Source organism: Cynocephalus volans, chromosome 10, assembly GCF_027409185.1.
Source record: "Cynocephalus volans isolate mCynVol1 chromosome 10, mCynVol1.pri, whole genome shotgun sequence".
NCBI lineage: Eukaryota > Metazoa > Chordata > Mammalia > Dermoptera > Cynocephalidae > Cynocephalus > Cynocephalus volans.
Window position 1 is genome coordinate 47,021,506 of NC_084469.1, and position 21,249 is coordinate 47,042,754.

General features: G+C 45.8%; 1 protein-coding gene across 1 annotated transcript in view; it reads right to left on the reverse strand.

Annotated features, from left to right (window-relative positions):
* The window catches only part of FANCC (FA complementation group C), a 201,729-nt gene that overhangs the window by 25,940 nt on the left and 154,540 nt on the right, over window positions 1–21,249 (reverse strand). The window contains exons 7-8 of the mRNA XM_063112402.1: window positions 19,324–19,488; window positions 2,964–3,120 (exon numbers count right to left, since the gene is read on the reverse strand). Of these exons, the coding sequence (XP_062968472.1) occupies window positions 2,964–3,120; window positions 19,324–19,488 (322 nt within the window). The remainder of the gene's footprint in view (window positions 1–2,963; window positions 3,121–19,323; window positions 19,489–21,249) is intronic.

Sequence of the window (21,249 nt, forward strand, 5' to 3'; positions counted from 1 at the left end):
GGGCTCCACAAACAGAACTGTAACGGGAAAACAGCGCATCCTTCTGATGCGGGGCCAGCCCTGGGAAACTGATCGATGCCAAGAACGCCGCATGATTAGTAAATGGCTTTCACGGCTTTCTGTGAAATCAGTTTTTAAGGTCAGGTCTGAAGCTATGGATTATGTCTTCCAGCGCCTGAACTGTCAAGGGAAACACAGGACCATCCGGTTCTGAAAAGTTCCAGTCTGCATAGTAAATGACAAACTAGGGATAATACCTTGATTTATTTAGGAGCCACCAACTGTGGCAGTCCAGCCCATGGAAGCCAAACAGTGAGGCTTAAAGGCAAACGCATTTTGAAAACCCATTTTTATTTTAGAAGTCAAATGCATATATAAGCATTTACAATTCAAGTGATATTAGACTAGTCCCTCATTTTCATAGTTTTAATGGAAAATACCAGGCCTCCAAGTTCCTGAGAGGCCAAAGAACATTTGGGAGGTCATTTCACTTTATGCAACCTGTACCACACTTTCACCTTTTATTTTTGCTACATTTTGGTAACTATATTATTTCCAAGATTCATTCTGGATACTCCCAAGAGATGAAGATATAATTAACAGTGCTCCTTACAAAACACAAGTTACGCAGACCATCACACTTTAATTACTCTCAGAACCCAGCCCTAATGTAATAGGCATCAGGTTTCTCCTGCAGCAAAGCTCAGCAGTCTCAGGCCGCCTGAGTCTTAGAGACCTCCTGATGCTTCTGCACAACCCTGTCACCGTACCAAGATACTGCGCTGTGATAAAGGAATCAGATGATGCAATTAGGAAGCGGGTTCTTCAGTTACCCCTGTAATCACTTGGCCATGTCACAGGCCCATCCCAGCCTGCTTGACTTTCTGGCACTGCAAGCTGGGGTGCCTGAGGAGAACAGCCCAAGCCAATCGGGTGCTTCCAGCTCATTATCTGTATTGTAATTACCTCCGTGAACCAGGAGGCACTGAGAGGTCACATCTTGCCAATGCCACAATAAATTAAACCAAATAACACCCCTAGAATGTCCTATAAACATAATGGAAGCTCCGAATCTCTACACACATGATCCTGATATATGCTTTTATAAATCAACTGACTTCGAAGCTGTTTGACTGGGGGAGAGTATGTAAACCATAAACTGGAGACTGAAGATTATCGACTGTGACGCTTGATGGGAGCGCCTGCACTCTGTCTCTCATGTGCTGTGCTCACTCAAGTGCTGCTCAGGCCTGAGGTCCACAGGCACAAAGGACATGGAGAAGGTTCAGAGAAGACCCACAAGGATCAATGAAAAGTTGCAGAGAAGTCAATGGGATGAATTTTTTGAAAGGAAGATGACTTAAAGAAAAAGTAAAACACACCCTGGAAGCAAGCAAAAAGCCCAGTTACTATATTTTGTCACTGAAAAAGGACCAGAGAAAATGAACTTAAATTATATAGCATGAACATTTAAGTTAGAAATAAAGAGATCTGCCGGATAATAAGGTAACATTACTTTTAGTGACTTGGAATAGGCTGCCAGAAGGCTTCTAAAAGTCTTCAATTGTTTATTTTGAATTGCAGTGTAATTATTTTTAAATTAGGTGCATTTTTATTTCCTGCCTTAAAATATGCAACTCTTTTAAATGGTGAGGACAAGAAGTAACTACCGTTCGGAAACATCCTCTTCGGTCCCTCAGTCTTAGGTGCCTACCTCCCTTTCTTGTTTTTTCCCTATCAAACATTGTAAACTTTCAGATCACGTGGGTTCAGTCTGTGCCACCTAACCTACAGGTGAAGGCAGCAGGGCTGTGAGCAATAGCCGCATCTCCAAGTTCACCGGGAGCCACAGGACTGAAGGCAGCAGGGGAGGGGGCAAGAGACACGGGAGCGCAGGCCCTGGGGAGAAGGGACAGGGAGAAGGCAACCAGTTCAATCACAGTTCCCTCAGGTCTCCAACTGGAAAGGGAAAGAAAGAAGGAACACAAGAGGTTCCAGCTGAAGTAGACAAAGAGAAGGTGTCTGGGAGGTGGGCGCTGTGTGAGCTCAGCCAACCTCAGAGCCCCCAGTCCTCCCAGACTCCTGGGCACCAACTCTGAACTCACTTCTCCATCTGCACTGCAGGAAGACAACCCCTGTGAGAAATCCCCACAGATTACGAAATCTAATGAGAAAACATGAGTCCACTGACATTTCTGGAAGACAGACCCCGAGGGGCCACGGCCCTTATACTTTTTAATTGTTTTTTAGGGTGCATTGCTCAATATCCCTGTTGTTACAAAAACGCACGCCGCTCCCACAGAGCTGCCTCCCTGGGAAGGCAGACACCCTGGCTGGTCAGGCTCTGAGGGCTGCCCACGAGCCCAGGCCACCAGCCACCGGGCCAGGCGACAGGGCCCAGGAGGCCCTTGAATCCCTGACTTGGCTGCCGGAGGCGAGGGGAGACAAAGCCCCTGCATGCAAGGCCGCGAGGCTGTAGCACAGCACCAAAAGAAAACTTAAGAAGTCGTAGTCGTTTTTCCTGCTTTAACCATTTTTCTGGGGTTTTGTTTGATTTCTTTTGCATATTTTATTTTTCCTCTAGTGGAGAGCTAAGAGTTAATTTTTTAAATATTTTTCTTTGTTAGCTGATTTCTCCTCTTGTCCATATATGTTCCTTTCTAAAAACTTACTTTTCATGTTGAGATAAGAAAAAATGTTTTAAAAAGCTTATTGTCCAAATGTTGATCCTTATGAATATGTAACTCAGGTGCCACTCTGGAGCAAATCACAACTCTCCCCACAGGCTCCAGTACTCAGAAAAGTACTCCTCTCTTAGATACTTTTAAAATAAAATGTAAGTACACGATTATTTTAAAAGGCTCCAATTACTCTTTTCTCTCCTTTTTTGTTCTTTGATTAAAAGAAATGACTCCCAGTATCCCCATTAAGAATTTTTAGCTACATCAAAGCCCAGCACGTACCAGCGATGAATCTTTTATAAAGTGTTCGATTCTTCTCAGACAATTTCTCTCACTGGAGACTAGCTTTTCAAAAAGATGTAGCACTGCTTTTTCAAGGCTGGGAAGGTGCCGAAGCCAGAGGCAGACTACAGCCGATGTGGGGAGAGAAATCTTCTTCCTTTAAGAAAGAAATAAACAAAATTTTAAATAGGAATGGATTACTAAACGAAAATGATTAAGAAAGCTGCAAATACAGCTACTAATCCAATTTGTGAAATTACTTCTCCCCATGCTCATAGCAGCAGTTAATATTTATGGTTTTAGTGGATATTCACCAAGTGCTCGTTTGCAAAATGTGAATATGCTTCCACTTCCATGCACCTTAAGATTAGAGAAATGCTCAGTAAAAAAGCCTTGCTTTCAAAAAGTTTAAGCAAATATACAGTGAAGGTAGAAAGAGAGAGTGATAAAAAAATGAGATGGAAAAAGGCCTTGTAATGTCCAAGTAAATACAGTCCCTAATTTAAGAAATAGTTATGTTTGAAAGTGCATCATAATGGTTTAAAGTATGAAATCAGAACCTGGGTTTGAGTGCCAGAGCCACCACTACTAACGGTATGACCTTGGGAGAGTTACTTAACCTCTAAACCTAAGTTTACTCATCTGTAAAATGGGCCTACGTCCCTCATACTGTTATTGTCAGGACCAAATACATTAACACATGTAAAGTGATTAGCAATATTTGCTTAGCATATAGCATATATTCAATAACCATATTTGTAAATCTGTTGCTTGAAAGTTAAAAAACATTTTTATTAACAATTTCATATATAGTCGTGTTGGGAAAATGGAACAATTTGGTCAGGCTCCCCTAACCTCAGGACCGGATAGGGGCGGTTCCATAAACACTGTGTGTGTGCGGGTGGAGTGAGTACGCCGCACAGCGCCACTTTGGTTGGTGTTTACTGCCTCCAGCGCCTGCCCTGCATTGCCATGTTTTTTCCAGACCTGCCACTTCCAAGGACTGTGTGGCCGGTTGCCTAGCTTATAGACCTGCGTGAAGGGGTCTGGTGACCCAGCTGGTGTGGAGGGGTCTGGTGACCCAGCCTAGTGTGTGAAGGGTTTGTGACCCAGTCTGTGAATGGGCTTGAGGGGTCTGGGAGCTCCAGACCCAGCCCTAGCTCAACCATCGGCCCAGTCGGTACAGGATTACCGGCAGGTAAAAGAGCCTGACAACTGGCGTGGTTGCCTAGCTTTACAACTGGCGTCACGAACAGAACTAAGAGCTAGACAACTGGTGCTGTGAGCAGGATTCCAGACATTAGCCTCACAGTAGCCAGACAAAGTGGTATAGATGGGCAAGATTACGCCACATTTGGCATAGGCTGTGATAGGACTCTGAGCAGATACAGGAGCTGAAAGCCCTTGGAAGAAGGAGGAAATGTGGCTATTTGTGAATATGCTGTGCACTATGGCCACCTTTCTGTTGACTGGGACCTGGTTGCTGCACACTGTATTGCAAGCCACCATAGACCAGGTACTATAGCAGAAAACCCCTTCGAAGGGGGAGGAAATGTGGCTGTCTTTGAGCATGTGGTGCCCAGTGGCCACTTTTCTGCTGACCAGAGCCTGGCTGCTGCTCGCTCTGCTCCAAGTTGATCGAGATTTGAAGCGGAAAGCAGAGTTGTTGGCGGATGCTGTGCAGCTACTGGCAGATTCGAGGCAGAAAGCAGAGTCATTGGAAGCATGGATAAATGTCCTAGGGGATGACATGTGGCGACTGGCCACTCCTGCCCCTCACACCAGGGAAGACGAGCAACCAAATGATGAGTTGGGGGAAACCGTGCATCTCCAGGCACAACCTGTTGTGCACGAGAAATTGAGGCATGAGCTGTCTATGGGACCAGACGGACAACCAGTGGGCAATCCACAGGTGACCCAGTTCACCACCTATGTCCCATATACGCAGGTTGAACTAGTTGACTTGGGGAGACAGTTCAGGCAGAAACGGGGAGACCCTGGCTGCTTGCCTGTTGTGGTTATGGGACCTAGGGGTGGACAGTGTAATGTGCTCTGGTGAGGAGGTGGAGAAATCGGCCTCCATCACCATGCACCCGTCCCTGAGACAACGGTTGCAAAATAGCCGCAGATATGCACCCAGACGAGGTAATCACTCCTTGATGGACTGGGTGAGTGCAGCTGCTTGAACCATGTGGGCAAATGCTGGAGAACTGCCCAGGATTGTTAGCAAATGGCAAACGTATGCCGAGCTGGTCCAAATCATTCAAGAGCTGGGGATGCAGCAGTCCATGTTTAATGTGAACACTCGTGGCCCGGATGATGAGAACTTTACAGGCAGCATGAGAGACATAGTGCTGCAAAATGCCCCGTCAATGTCCTTCGGGTCACTGATGGACACACTGGCCCCATACGTTGGTCGTCCTCTACATGAGGTAATGACCATGACAGCCAGCTTGGGTGAAGTAGAGGATAGCAGACAAGCAAAAGGGGTCTGAAAGGTGGCAAAGACCAAACCCCCAAGAAATGCTCAAGATTTTATCCCAAAGGGACCAAGCAAGCCGTAAGCAGATGTGGCTTGACTTACTTGCAGCAGGGTTTGATAAAAAGAAAATTGACTGGCAGCCAAATGTGGCTGTTTGCCTTGTGGCAGCAATTGCGCCCTGAACAGCGTTTCACAAACGTTGGGAAACAGTTAGCAAGGTGTGCTCAGTGGATTTAAAGAACTTTTTGGTTGCTCCTGAGGAGGCAGATGAACTGTTCCACTCTGATTAGGGAAAAGGCCAAGATGCTCATCTTTTGGGGGCAGGTGAGGGCCGGGGAGGCCTCATGTTGAATCGGCAATATATTGTTGGTTGAGGACAAGTGTGCAGCGTGTTTTGGCATTGGTGGATACAGGTACAGAATATAGCCTGTATAATATATGGCAATCCAGATAAGTTTCCAGGGGCCACAGTTCATATAGATGGCTATGGAGGACATATTACTGAGGTCAAAGCTGTGTCATTGCCATTGGACACAGGAAGATTACCTCCTTGAGTGTATACTGTATATATATCTCCTACAGCTGAATACATCTTGGGTATGGATGTACTTTATGGTTTGCACCTGCAAACAAGTTGGAGAGTTTCGGCTGTGAATATGGACAGTAAAGCCTGTGTTACGACGATATGCTAAACATGACCCACAGGTGTTACCCAAGCCAAGATGTGTAGTTAATGTAAAGCAGTATCACCTACCAGGAGGATATACAGAGATAAGTGCTACTATATTGGAATTAGAGAAAGTTGGCATTATTCGTCCAGCTCAGAGCCCATTTAATGCTCCAGTATGGCCAGTGAAAAAGCCTGATGGTACCTGGGGAATGACTGTAGACTACTGAGAACTAAAAGTAGTGTCTCCTTTGCATGCAGCTGTGCCTTCAGTTCATGACTTGATGGATCAGCTGGCGACTCAGCTGGGGACTTATTCATTATGTACTGGACCTTCCAAATGCTTTCTTCTCCATTCCAATCTCAGCTGATAGCCAAGATCAGTTCGCCTTCACGTGGGAAGGAAAACAGTGGACCTTTCAAGTACTGCCCCAAGGTTATCTGCATAGCCCAACCATCTGTCATGGTTTGGGGGCTGGGGACCTAGCCAAGTGGACTAGGCCCAGCACAGTTACAATGTTTCACTACATTGATGATGTGTTACTAACCTCTGATTCTCTTGCAGATTTAACCCAGGCAGCTCCAATGCTGCTAAGTCATTGGGAACAATGTGGGTGGGCCATGAACACAGCCAAAGTGCAAGGACCTGGGATGTCAGTCAAATTCCTGGGAGTAGTCTGGTCAGGTAAGACAAGGGTCATCCCAGAAGCTATTATAGATAAGATACAGGCATACCCTTGACCCACAATTGTAGCTCAGCTACAGACATATTTGGGACTTTTGGGGTATTGGAGAGCTTTTGTACCCCATATGGCCCAAATGGTATGCCCACTATATGCACTGACAAAGAAAGGAGCCCTCTGGGATTGGACTGAGGAAGGGGAACAAGCTTATTGGGCTACAAAAAGGGCAATACAGCAAGTACAAGCTTTACAACCCCACTAAGCCGTTTCAGTTAGATGTACATATAACCCAGGAGGGGTTAGGATGGTGTTTGTGGCAGAGACAAGAATGATTCTGCCCACCTGTAGGATTCTGGTCTCAGCTCTGGAAGGGCGCTGAAGTGCGCTACACCCTAATAGAAAAACAGTTAGCAGCTGTGTTTTGCTTTGATAGCCACTGAAGCTATCACAGGAACTGCCAAAGTCCTAGTAAGGATGACATACCCCATAATAGGTTGGCTGCACACATGGGCAACCAACCCTAAAATGGGTGTAGCTCAGACTCCCACTCTGTCTAAATGGGGAGCATATATAGAACAAAGGAGCACTGTGTCAACAAGTCCTCTGTCCAAAGAGTTGCAAACTGTGCTAGGCCCAGTAGAGGCTGTGGAGGAAACTTTGACACAACCGTTACCCACGGAGGTGGAGGCTACACCTTTCCACGAGGGACAGGGACCTATCACAGAACAAGCTTGGTATACAGATGGCTCTAGAATGGGACCTTCAGCATCATGTACAGCTGTTGCTGTCCAGCCCTTAACAGATACCATGTGGTATGAAAATGGCATGGGGCAAAGCAGTCAATGGGCAGAATTGAGAGCAGTATGGATGGTGATAAAGAATGAGCCTGGGCCATTAACCATCTGTACTGACAGCGAGGCTGGGAACAAAGGTTTAACCCTTTGGTTTTCTACTTGAAAGTATCAACAGTGGATGGTAGGCCACCATCCCCTATGGGGGACAAGTGATGTGGCAAGAGTTATGGGAATTGGGACATGAGAAAGAAGTCACTCTTTTCTATGTCACAGGACACTTCCCCTTAGCCAGTCCAGGAAATGATGAAGCCGATGCCTTGGCTAAGGTAAGATGGCTGGAGAGAGCCCCAGCTACTGATGTAGCCCAGTGGTTACATCAACAAATGCAGCATGCTGGCAGCAAAACCATGTGGATGGCAACTCAAAGATGGGCCTTGCCTGTAAAATGGGAGGATGTAGTGAATGCCTGTCGTGCTTGTCCAGTATGTGCTCAAGAGAGTCCACGACCCCAGTGGGTGCCCCATACAGATGGGCAAATAACTTGAGGAAGGGTGCCCCTGACTTGATGGCAAGTGGACTTTGTCAGACCACTGCCAAGGTCAGAGAATTTCAGATACATCTTCACAGCTGTTGATGATATGGCTACTGGTCTTTTGTTTGTATGGCCTTGTAAGGCCCCAGATCAGGTAAACACTGTGAAGGCACTGAATCGCCTTACTGCCATGTATGGCCAGCCTGTAATTATAGAGAGTGACAATGGAACCCACTTTACCGGACATGAGGTTCAGAGGTGGGCCTCCCAGTTGTCCATTCAGTGGAAGTTACATGTGCCATGTCATCCCCAGGCAGCAGGAATGACTGAACGGTACAATGGTCTTTTAAAAAAGGGACTAAGGCTATCTACCCAACCCCCCTCCCTGAAGGGGTGGGCATGGTGATTATGGCAGACAGTTAGAATACTAAATGAGAGACCCCGCAAGGGCTGGCCCTCTCCAGTGGAAGCTCTGTTGCATAGGGCTCCAGCACCTATACAACTGCAAGTCACTACTAAAGATAAGCTTTTGAAGCCAGGATATGGCAAGAATGGAAATATTCTCTTACCGGCCCCAACCTGTCTGCAACAGGGACAGACAGTACAATGGGAATGGCCTTGGAGAATAAAAGCCCCCCATATATGCTGGGTAGGTCTAATAGGGCTTTGGGGAAAGGATTAGAGGAAGGCTTGCAAGTTTCACCTTGGGTGACAAGTGCCTGGCCTCCTCAAGTGAAGGTGACATGGCCTAGAACAGATGAACGCTCTATTCCAAAGGGCACATTTGTATTATCATTATGGTCAATTATGAGTTCCCCTATACTGTTACATGTAGAACCTATTGATCCCACAGTGTTAGCAGATAAAGTATGGTATCATAAGCCAGGTAGGATACCTACTCCTGCAACCATCCTTTCTCAGGATGGCAAACTGGCATGTATCTTACCAGAGGGGCGAGAACTTACCCTGTTGGTACCAATAACTCTCCTGTCTTTTTGCCTATAGTGTTCTGGCTGCAGGCACTGCACCACAGTCGCATGATCAACATATTGGCCTGCTGAATATGCACTGAACTTCCCATTTGTATGACTGCAGGATTTGCATGGAGGATCACACCGATGGTGACTATTAACTGGACATATGCAGCTGACAGTTAAAAGGACAGAACTGCAAGCCTTAAGGCATACTGAACAGACAACAGTTTATGTAAATGGAAGGGTCACTTATCCTAGCTAAGGGAACATTGCAGAAGATTCTGAACACTTAGATTGTACGGTGAGGGACCCTGAATGGGTGGATTGTTGGGAAAATGAAACATTTTGGTCAGGCTCCCCTAACCTCAGGACTGGATAGAGGCGGTTTTGTAAACATTGTGTGTGGGGGTGGAGTAAGTGTGCCTGCACAGCGCCACTGTGGCTGGTGTTTACTGCCTCAAGCGCCCGCCCTGTGCAGCCATGTTCTTCCAGACCTGCCGCTTCCAAGGACCGTGTGGCTGGTTGCCTAGCTTATAGATCTGTGTAAAGGGGTCTGGTGACCCAGTCTGTGAATGGGCTTGAGGGGTCTGGGAGCTCCAGACCCAGCCCTACCTCAACCATCGGAGCAGTCAGTGCAGTATTAGCGGCAGGTAAAAGAGCCAGGACAACTAGCGTGGTCGCCTAGCTTTACAATTGGCGTCATGAACGAACAGAATTAAGAGCTAGACAATTGGCACTGTGAGCATGATTCCAGACATTAGCCTCGCAGTAGCCCTTGTCGTAACAAGACAAGTGGTTATAGCCTAGTTGATGTGTAATGGACCTTCAGTATGACACTCTATAGACCTCACCATTTTGCATAGATACATTTCTACAGGAACATACATTTGGAGGGTCCTTGAGTGTCAGTGCATCGGGATTCCACTTCCCCTTGTGGGAGGGGTCTGGGGGCCTGTGTCCAACTCTGAGCCCCTGGTGGTAGCTCTGAGAGGGCCCCAGAGCTGTCCCCAGGGGCTTCCTGCAGTTCACTGCTGCATCCCAGACAGTGGGGGTCTTTCAAGGTTCTGTCACAGACGCTCACTGCTAAGCAGAAGGAAGATGAAAGCTGGACCAAGGCTCCCTCCACCCAACGCCACCTCGCCATGGCTCCTGGGCCACTTCTCCACACAACTGGCATGAAGCTCAGGGAGCGGATCCAGAAACAGGAAGGGATAGGGCGGGAGACCCGGGAGCCGTTCGTTCCCAATGGTTTCTCTTTTTCTTCTCCTTTAACCTCTTCCTTGACTGACTCTGGGGCAAAAGCAGGTAGGGAAGAAGCTGAGGAGTCAGGAGGATCGTGGAGGAGCGGGCAGAGGGCATGAGAGAGGGCGGGCACGGCCCGGTTCTGACCCTCTTTCTGATCTCACTTTCTCACCCTGAGCTTCCACTTGTCTGGGACCCTGGCAGGGTCCCTTCCCCGTCTTGCCAGCTCCCACACCTGGCAAAACTGCCATGGTGCCCACAACCCCCCCACAGTGGATGAGCTATTTTTTTTTTTTTTGGCGGCTGGCCGGTATGGGGATCCGAACCGTTGAACTTAGTATTACGAGGCCACACTGTAAACCACAGCCGGCCCAGACACACTATTCACTCGGGTGGAAAGAAGGGTAGAAGATACATTTGTGAAGGAGTTACTGAGAGCTCAGTTTGGGGTGTGTGGGTTTAGAGTGCCTAGGGCAGAACCAAGAAGACATCAAGCAGGTGTTGAATATCCAAGTTGGAAGTCCCAGGGAGAGGTCTGGGCGAAGGTGCCCTGAGTCAGAGGCACAGGCATGGGCATCAGGGAGAGGAGGAGAAGGCGCAGCTGGCAGGAGGCACACAGCGGAGGGCGGTGTCCCAGAGCAGGGGAAAGACAGGACTGGAGAAGCACGGCTGGCTGTGCCCAGCACTGCTGCCAGGCTGCTGGGACATGGTGATTGTCCGCAGGGCAGGCTGTGAAGGGCGACAGCACGAAGGAGCCCAGGGGTGGCAGCCCTGCTGCTGATGGGCAAGATGCAGAGGGTAGGGGAGGCTGGAGGACCCAGAGCTGCCCCTCGTTAAGGGTGAGCCCGGAGCAGGGCCGAGTGCTTTACGCATCCTTTAACCTCTACACCAGCCCTACAGAACAGGGGCCACCATCACCCTGATCGTACAGATGAGGCAACGGAGGGCGGAGAGGGACCAAGGACCCAGGGCCAGCAAGGTCTGAAGCCGCAGTGTGCTGCTCGAGCCGGCCAGGGCACAGCGGGGCGCAGGTTCAGAGTCCAGGCTGTCCATCGATTCCAGCCACATTAACGGTCCCCCAGGAGAGGGTTTGTGTCTAGCTAGCAAGGGGAAGTGAATACCCCTTGGGCCTCCATCACGGAGCCAGAGGCCCCTAAGAGGCGGCCTCTCTGAGGTGTCTAGGGAAGCCTGGCTGCTCGATGGCTCTTCCTTTCTCAAACACCACAGCTGTCTCCTGTCCTGCCTTCTTCCACCTTATCTTCTTTCGGGATCCATAGAAAACAAGTATGTACATCGTTAGAAAGTGTTTCCTGTCAGTGACAGTTCTTCAGAGTCGGCACCATCTAAGCCCCTGATTAACCATGATGCAGTCCGTACCAGTCACACCATCGGGCCATAGTGACAGGAAGACAGATGTCCTGCAGCACGAGGTACAAAGTCATGGAGAAGAAGCGGTAAATAATATGAACAAATATAAAGCATCTATGGTGTGGAAGGGTAGCTCCATCAAAAGCGTGGACTACAAGATACCGTGATGGCGCAGCTGCAATCACATCAAGAGACACACAAGTTACACGCAAGTCTCTGAGTGCCTGCTGTTTTTGTTCTAGCCACAGACACAGTTTGAAAAAAGTGTATGCTAATAACTGTCTTATTATTAGAGCCTTGATTCAGAACATGCTCTACCAACTGCTATGAACCATTAAATTTATGGACCTGTGTTTAATATTTGAATTGGTATTTTTTTTGGGTGCTGACCTATATGCGGATCTGAACCCTTGACCTTGGTGTTATCAGCACCACACTCTCCTGAGTGAGCCATGGGCCGGCCCATTAGCTCTTAATCACTTTTGAACCAAAGCAGTATGATTGTAATATACTTGCATAACAGAATTCGGCCGGGCCAACACATGGATATATACACAATGTTCTTTCTGTCAGTGAAAATTCTGTGCACCAGGTTGATTCTGAAATAAAAAAGGTAAATCACAGAAAAAGAAATGCAACTGGCCTGTAACAATAGGCACATCTTCAACCTCACTGACAGTAAAGAAAGGCAAACACGTCAACACCATATCATCTTTCACCTCCACACAGTGACACCGTCTGCTGAAGGAGGTACAGGGGAAAGGTGTTCTCACAGGTGGGGCAGGGAACGGCTTCACACTTCTGGTTAAGTCATGTAGTACTACCTGATAAAATGTAAAACACACATATGCCCTGTCTCAGTAAATGTACTTTTGTGAATCTGTCTGACTGAAATAGAAGCATCAGTTTGAGGATGTTTATTGCACCAATGTTGTAAAAATAAAATTAGAAAAAACTGCAACGTGCATCCATGGAGGGAGAGCAGAATAGAGCACGGTCCGTTCACATCACAGAATATGTTCCTATTTCTAAAAACCGAGCTGGGTCTGTCTCCTGTGATGGATATCCAAGACATGCCAGTTAAAAACATGTTCGAGAGTAATGTGTACAGTGTATGATGCTGTTTTTTCTTGTTTGTTTATTTTGTTTTTAAAGCTACTTTAAAAAGAGAGAAAACTGCTTTATGCAGACTTCTGTGTGTTGGCAAGAGTATATGGCGTGGTTACCAGAAGTCCGAGAGGACGATGAGGAGGAGATAGTTGACATTTGCTTACACACCCCATACTGTATGGTTTAACTTAATAAAATAAATATATATTCTGTGGAAATTTGAAAGGGCCAATCAAGTACAAAAGAAAAAAAATGTTTCTAGGGACACAGTAGTTTCATCGTGGTCAACACGTGTGAGGTGTAGAAACTCTAAGGCTGTCCCTTTTCTACTCTGTGCTCGGTCCTGCCGTCCTGTCTGGACACCAATGCCAGTGTTGAGTGCGAGGGAAAACGGGGTAAGATAAAAACTTGGCTCCCCCAAATCTGTGCCTCATAATCACAGGGAATTTTCGCTATTGTAGCTATGTTTTAGGAAACTGAGAGCATATTTGGAGTTTATGTATATAACACATTATAATTTTCACATAGAACATCTGACTTTTAGTCACTATTTCTGACATGGACCAGAAGAAGCCTCTGGACAGGACACTTGCTCCTGCCCAGTAGCTCGTGCTATTAGCCTCTTCCTGACAGATGCTCCCTGGACATTTAGAAAACTATACTTCATTTTTCCAAAATACTCAATTTAGTGAGGCAGTTATTTGCCCCGTCCTCTCCAAAAAGGGGGCAGTGGTAAGGAAATTGTTCCAGCTGCTTATTAAATAATGTTGGCTCCAGATTTTTTTATATAGCTACAATAAAAAACTAGAATGTAGAATTAAATTCTTCACAAGAAAGGTTCATGATGGGGCGTCCCCGTCTGAGGGGACGTGTTCTAAAGCCGTCTGAGGGGTGCAGGGGAGGCCGGGGCTCCCTCAGCCAAGAAGCACGTGCATGCAACAGGCCACCTTTTCAAACCGCTTCAAACCAGATCGAGACTGAGGGCCGTCAGAGAAACTCACAAAAATTGGGATCAAATTTTCTAGAGAACTGATTACTTCCAAGGAACTCGAAAGAATCCCTTCTATTCCATCCTCAAAGTGTATTTATGGGATAAGCTGACCTCAGAAACACATCAGCACTGAGGAGACCGTGCCATCAGCATTATCTGCACGTGCAGAAAAGCCGCCTCTCAAAGCAAAGGGCACCGCCGAGCACAAGAAATGTCCAAACACAGACGTGCTGGAACTTCTAACTACTACCTTTCCAATGACTAATTTGATGACTGTATCTCGTTAAGGTAAAAAAAAAAAAAAAAAGAAAGGAAAAAAAGAAGAGGGCGTCAGGAAGTCTCAATCGATAGATACTTAGAAACAGGAGGTTCAGTTACTGCTAATTCTTTGCTACCTTTTTGTCTTGGTGTTACATTAACCTTTCTTTGTTTAAACATTCACCTGTTATCTGACAATATTTAATGCCTGATTTTTCTTATTTGAGTTGAAAAAACACAAAACCAGAAGCTTGGTTGTAGGGCAGCCTTTTCTTATAAATTTATTTTCTGACTTTGAAGCCTCATTTTCCCAATTAGGAGAATGGGTGCAGCAATACTGACGGTTTTTTGAATAAAATGTAGCTCCTCATACTAATTGCAGCCATCGTTATTTGTTTTTGTCATTTGATATGCAAGAGCACACCAGATGAGTAGTTTACACATTTGCAGACTATTTAAGGAGTACAAATTAGGTTCTTCTCATAGGATAGTAAACTCTTCTCTTGTTAAGCATCTTTGGAAACATGTTAGCTCTTTCGGCAATGGACACGTAACTCACATCTGACCTTACTTTAGTGATCCTTTTGTTAGGAGGAAAGATATGCGCTTGAGAAAACCTAATACTAAACACTGTCCAAAATAATGTAACTATTATTAAAGTCACTAGTAACAACAGCAGCATGGTAACAGTTACTGGGTGTTTACTGTGGGTGCCGGGCACCGTGCTAAGCATATTGTGGGCACTGGACACATTTAACTCTTAGGATGAACACACATCCCAGTCTGTCCGGGGCACGTTTATGTCTGTCATCCCACCATAATTATACAAGTGCTGTGGTCTAGGTTACGAGTTATATGGTCACCTCATTTGACACTCACAGCTAACCCATCAGGTTGGCTGGTTGGTTGATCACTCCTACTGCCATTACCTCTTTCTACCCACAACACTTCTCACACCAACCAGTTCTCCAGGTCTCTGGACCCCACGGCTGGAGGGTCCCGTCCACGGACAGCCCCTGCTTCAGACGCCAGTCGCAAGACCGGGCTCCCGTTCTTCTGTCCACGGTCCCCTTCCCAAGCTTGAAAATCTGCCAGAATGGCTCAGAGAGCTCAGAAAGGCACAGCTGAGGAACAGCCAGATGGGAGAGACGCACGGGGCACGGTGGGGATGAGCCCGCGCGGCCTCCCCGCCCTACCCGGGTACCCACCACCTGCCACCTCCACGTTCCCTTACCCAAGCTCTCTGACCCCTGTCACTTGCAGGTTTTTATGGCCGCTGGTGCTTATGTCGAACTCCAGCAGTCAGAAGCAGGGCTGGAAGTTCCAAACCTTTATTCACGCGCCGGTTCTCCTGGCAACCAGCCCCTATCCTGAAGCCAGTGTCTAGGGCCCCACCAAGAGTCGCCTCATTATCCTAGACTCAGTATGGTTGAAAGGGGGTTATTAGGAATAACAAAAGACACTCCTCTCACCTCTATCACTCAGGAAATTCCAAGGGTTTTAGACACTTGGACAAGGACCAAACACACATTTCTTATTACACTATCACAGTCAGTCATTCGTTCTTTCTTTCATTTGTTCCTTGGCTCATTCGTTCAGGCATGTAGAAAAAAGTCTCCGTCCAGTCATCAAATTTCTCAGAATTTCTGAAGCAATGGATTTGGATTTACTGCAGAGGACATGTCATGCTGAATTACTTATACTCCAGGCTCATGAAAAGACCTCAGAAGCCCTCCCAGAAAGGTTTTACGCAATCTGCAGCTGCAGGTGGCTATGACGGCCACCCCGGGGACAGGCATGAAGTTAGGTCTGACATTCAGGCCAAGAAATTAAAAAGTTCCTCCAGGTTATCTAAACCACTGGAGGAAGGGAGGACAAGCATCTGCTGCTTAAAAGAAGACAAGGCAGCCCATTTCTGGAAATACGTGACTGCATCTGAGAGCCAAGGCCAGAGGCACAGCCAGCTATAAAGCACATGACATGCCTCTGAGGCTCTGCGGCAAGCAAGCAGTGCGAAGGCTGACCACGGGGCAGAGCATGCCGGTCACAGAGAGCACGTGGCTCCTAAAAGGCCACGCAGCACGTTCGGGGAGCTGCTGGGGGGACGTGCTGGGCATGGGGGGTATGTGCCCTGACCGGCTGAATCGGCCTCCCTGTGTGTGTCAGCGTGTGGCTGGGGTGCTCCGTCTGTGGGAAAGTGTCCGTGGAAAGGCTCCAGCTCTTACGCCACTGCTTGGGGAACTTGCTGAGCTTTAGCCATAAAAATTGGACACGCTGAAGACCACCCAGCATTTCTGGACAGTCTGTCCCCTGTGGATTAGCAGACAAAACTTTCCAAACCAAATAAACCGTATTAGTTGTTGAGGGAGAACGTGCTATCTCAAGTAAAACAGGAAGCGAGGGAGTCGGCCCCTCGTGGAGCTGCTGCCCTCCGCTGCCCTGTGAGCCCTGCGGCTGGGGAGCCAGCGGCCGTCCTCGGAGCACACGGCCTCCCTGACCGTCATTTCTGGAGCAGGTTTCTGGAGCTTCACAGGGGATGCTGATGGCTGTTCTCCTGTTTCCCTTTAATTCAACTCTTGTTGAAAAACACAACACAGAGGTTGCTAAGACCCATATTCCTCTATGAAACGCATTCCTCAACAAATCAGAAATGCAGCTGGCACGGCAAAACGCAAGAACGTTTTACTTAAAAATACATATTTTGAAAAATTGCTGCGGAGTGTGGAAAATGAAAGTAGGCGGGGTGAGCCATCGGGACCTGCAGCGTGTGTTCAGTACGCAGCGGCAAGGGCACACGCACGTGTGTATATATAACTCATGTATACTTCTATTTATATATTATATACATATTTTAGATTATTATAGAATTTAACAATATTTTATTCGAAAAATAAAATTTATTTATATTTCTTATACATAACAATGGATCACTGGCTTTAAAAAGGAGGATTAAAAGATCCACTTTCTCATCCCACAGCTGTTTCGCCAGGGAAAGATGAAACCAAGACATTAGAGAATTCTCTGGCTCATGAGACAGAGACATCTACTCCAGAGAAAGTGGGCCAAACTGTAAATAAAAAGCAAAAGTGTGAGAAAAGTTATTTTTCCCTTGGCTTTACAGATGGCAACGATTTACCTTATTGTGCCTTAGATAACAGAATGCTTCAAATGCCATTATGGCATGAATTAACTGCAGCATCAATTTGAGACCAATCAGAGTCTAAATGAAAAGGAAATAAATAATCTAAATGTGCGTGTAATGAACTAAATCTCATCAGCAGCGCTATTTCTGCCTCACCAGGAAGCCTCTGGATGTGGCTGCACACACTGTGGCTTGTGTTTGTTTGTTATAGGCACCTACTGAACACAAAAGAAGATATTTGATATGAAACTCGGCCACGCACACGAGTGGCACAGAAACGCTTCAAGTGCTGAATCACTGCTTTGATCTCCTGGTTTTTCCTGGACAGACCATGTTGATGTTTGCAGTGATCATGCAAACACCACAGTGGGCAAAACTGCTGTGCCTCAGCACAGCCAAAGCAGGGACCAGTCACCACGCAGTCCTCACCAGCACACACTCACGGTGAGAGCACGGCCAGTCTCACTGAAGAATGTTTGATGAAGCAGGACAAAATGCTGGTTTTATTAAATTGTTACCTTTGAGAATGCTTTTCTAAAAAAAATTCTGAATGGTGAAAAGGAAAGTATTCATTAAGCACTTCTCTGTAACAAAAAACGATGGTTGTCTGGAGAAAAGCACTCAAAAAACTATTTGAGCTGCAAGCCCAACTGGCCACCTTTTGTTTTCATGGAAACTTACTTGAAAGAATGACTAGCAGACAAATGATAATTACTTACATTTGACACACACTTTCTCAAAAATTAGTGAAGTGACCCGGTTATCTCAAGGAAAACAACTGATGGTATTTGTGGTCCATGATAAATTTGAGCTTTTAGCAGAAATTAGAATCTCGGAAAATCTGTGTCCAGCAACATGAGCTTGACAGCTTCCCAGTACTTAAAGACTTCTGGTAAGATTGGTGGTAACAGTGATAATTATAAGTACTGATACCGGATAATGAGATATGTCAATATTTGCAAGATCTACAAAACCCAAGATTTTCCAAATGAACCATGCACGGTGATACAAGATCATGCATGGGCAAAAGACCTACTAAAAGAGTAAGACAGACCAATGGGTTTTAATATAACGGAGTATGAAAAATTCACTGTAGTGGATTGAATTATGTCCCCTCAAAACTCACTGAAGCTTGAATTGTGTCCCCCAAGTCTTATGTGTTAGAAACTTAGCCCCCACTGTGACTGTTAAGAGGGTGGGAGATCCTATTATGGTAATTGAAAGGTGGAGCCTTGAAGACGTCATTGGACTGTAGGACCGTGCAGTAGTGAATGGATTAAAAATGGTGGTCAGGGGCGTGGTTCTGAGGGCTTTAAAAGAAGAAGAAAGTCTGTCTTTCTCTCTCTCTGCTTCCACCATCTTGCAATGTGAGACCCCTGGGTCACTGTCAGCACAACCAGCTGGACTTTGGACTTCCCAGCCTCAGAAACTGTAAGCAAATAAATTTTGTTTTTCTTTATAAATCACTCAGTCTCAGGTATTTTGTTATAAGCAACAAATATAGACCAAAACATTCACTGATATAATTTCAGATTACACATTGCAACTAACCTTTAAAAAGTGACTATTTTCAAATTTTGCTGAGATAAAGCAGAATATCCACAATTATCTTAGATGGCTATTAGGATATTCCAGCCTTTTCTAACTACATATCTGTGTGGGGCTGATTTTCTTCACATACTTCAACCAAAACAACATATTCCACCAGACTGAACACAGAAGCATTAATGAGAATCTAATCATCTTAAGCCAGACAATGAGATCTACAAAACTGCAAAACCAATGCCACGCTTGTCAATTTTTTTTTTTTGTCTTGGGGAAAAAAAATCGTTTTTTCATAAAAACATGGTATTAGTGTTAACATGTAATCAGTTTATAATTTAAGTGAAGTAATAAGTATTTTTAAAATTTGTTTTAATTTTGAATATGGTAAATCTTGATAGCATAACCCACCTTTAAAAAATAAATCTTTTGGGGATCCTCAATGATTTTTAGGAGCCTACAGGCGTACTGTTAACAAAATGTTTGAAAACTGCCATTGTTTAGTATTTCCAACACATGCAAGCATTCTAAGGAAATAATAAAGTTGGATGATAGGATAAATGGACATCACCTACAGCAAAAAGGCTTCATTTACAGCTTCAAAGAACTCGGGCCAGAGGATTTCCTGAGGTTCACATCCACTGTAGGTGAGCAGAGCCTCCACCAGGGGTTCCAACTCCGGCACAGTAACAAGTGGGACACAAACTCGAGACAGGGACATTACTCGTTCGGGAGCCATTCTATGGAAGAAACAAAATAAGAAATAGTTACCCAAATCTGACAGCCACATGCAATTAAAGATGTATATAATTTTCATGCTGAAAAGGTCGATGACAGGTCACCATTCTGCCCTAATGCAAAGAGAACTACCCTAACTCCACCTGTGAATGCTTCCTTTTAATCTATTCTCTAGGAAGAATGCTTCAGCTGCCGTTCCCATTGCAGTATCACCACTGTCAGGACTTTGTTTCATGCAACATCTACAGACACCCCCAACTTACCATGCCCAAAACAGAACTCACGAATTCCTTCCCCAAACGTTCTATTTCTCAGTGCTCTCCATCTCGTCTGCTCAGGCCCAGACCCAGTAAGCACTGTCAACTCACCTGACCTCTCCTCCCGACTCCATCACCCCTCCTAATCTGGCCCCCACCGCCTCCAGCCTGGCTTACGTAGTAGGCTGCCCAATGTCTCCTTGCTCTGCCCTCACTCCCACTGTTTTCCAACAGAATAGTTCCAGCAACCCTTTAAAAATCTAGATCACACCACTTGTCTGCTCAAAGCTTTGTAATGGCTTCCCACCTCACACAGAGCACAGCAAAGCCTCAGGCCAGACCAAGGCTTTCCACTACGGGTCCCTTCTGTTCCACTGGCTTCATCTCCTTCCACTCTTACCTCTGTCTTTTCTGCCTCTGACTGCTCCAAGTAAGGTCCCGCTGTTCATTCTGCCTGTGACACATGGCTAGCTCCCTCATTTCCTGCAGGTCTTGGCTCAAGTATTGCTTGGTAAGTGAGGTCTTCCCTGAACATCCCATATCAACGTACTGTCCACAACACGTGGTAAACTTAAATGAAATAGAATGAAATAAAACTAACAGTTCAGTTCCTCGGTTGCATTAGCAACATTTCAAGTGCTCAACAGCTAAATGAGGCCAGTGGCTACAATACTGGACAATGCAAATTTACAAGAATTGTCCGTTACTGCAGACAGTGCCAACAGACAGCAGAGCCACATGCATCCTCTCGCCCTTCTTTTATTTTCTTCTCAGTACTTTTCACCACCTGACCTGTAATGTATTTACTTGTGTATTGTCATGGTTTGTTCCTCCTACTAGGACAGAAGCTTGACGGGCAGGCACTATTCTATCTTGCTCATTACTCTATTCTGGCACCTAAGGGCAACTTCTTACACACGCTGCATGTTAAAGAAATACATGCTAAATGCATGATGAGAGACTAATAAAATGGAATTTCTGGGTGTATGCTACTAAATCTTTTTCTAGGTATTTTCATATAAAACCATAAATACAGAAATTTAGTCTTGTGCTTTATGAAACACAAACGGTACCACAACATATAGGATACACACACACCTGTCCATTTTTTAAACCTGCTACCTATTATTCAAAAATGCATATGCTCTGCAATTTAACAATGCCTCTATTAATAGGTATTTGGGCTGTTTCTAATTTTTCATTATTACAAATGGTGCCATGGTTGTACCTGGCACAAGCCTATCTGTGCCCAAGTATGATTCCTTGCACATAAAATTGCCATCCACTCTCCCTAGTAATATTATCGATTTTTATTTCTTGTCATTTGGTGAACAAAAATTATTCCAATTGCTTTAATTTGCATTTTCCTGATAACTTGCCAGACTGTTTGTCATCTACTTGTATTTCCTCTTCAGTAAAGTGTGTATTTGTCCTATTCATCCATTTAATAAACAGTTATTGACACCTTACTATAGTCAAGGCTCTGTTTGCGGTGTTTGTAATACA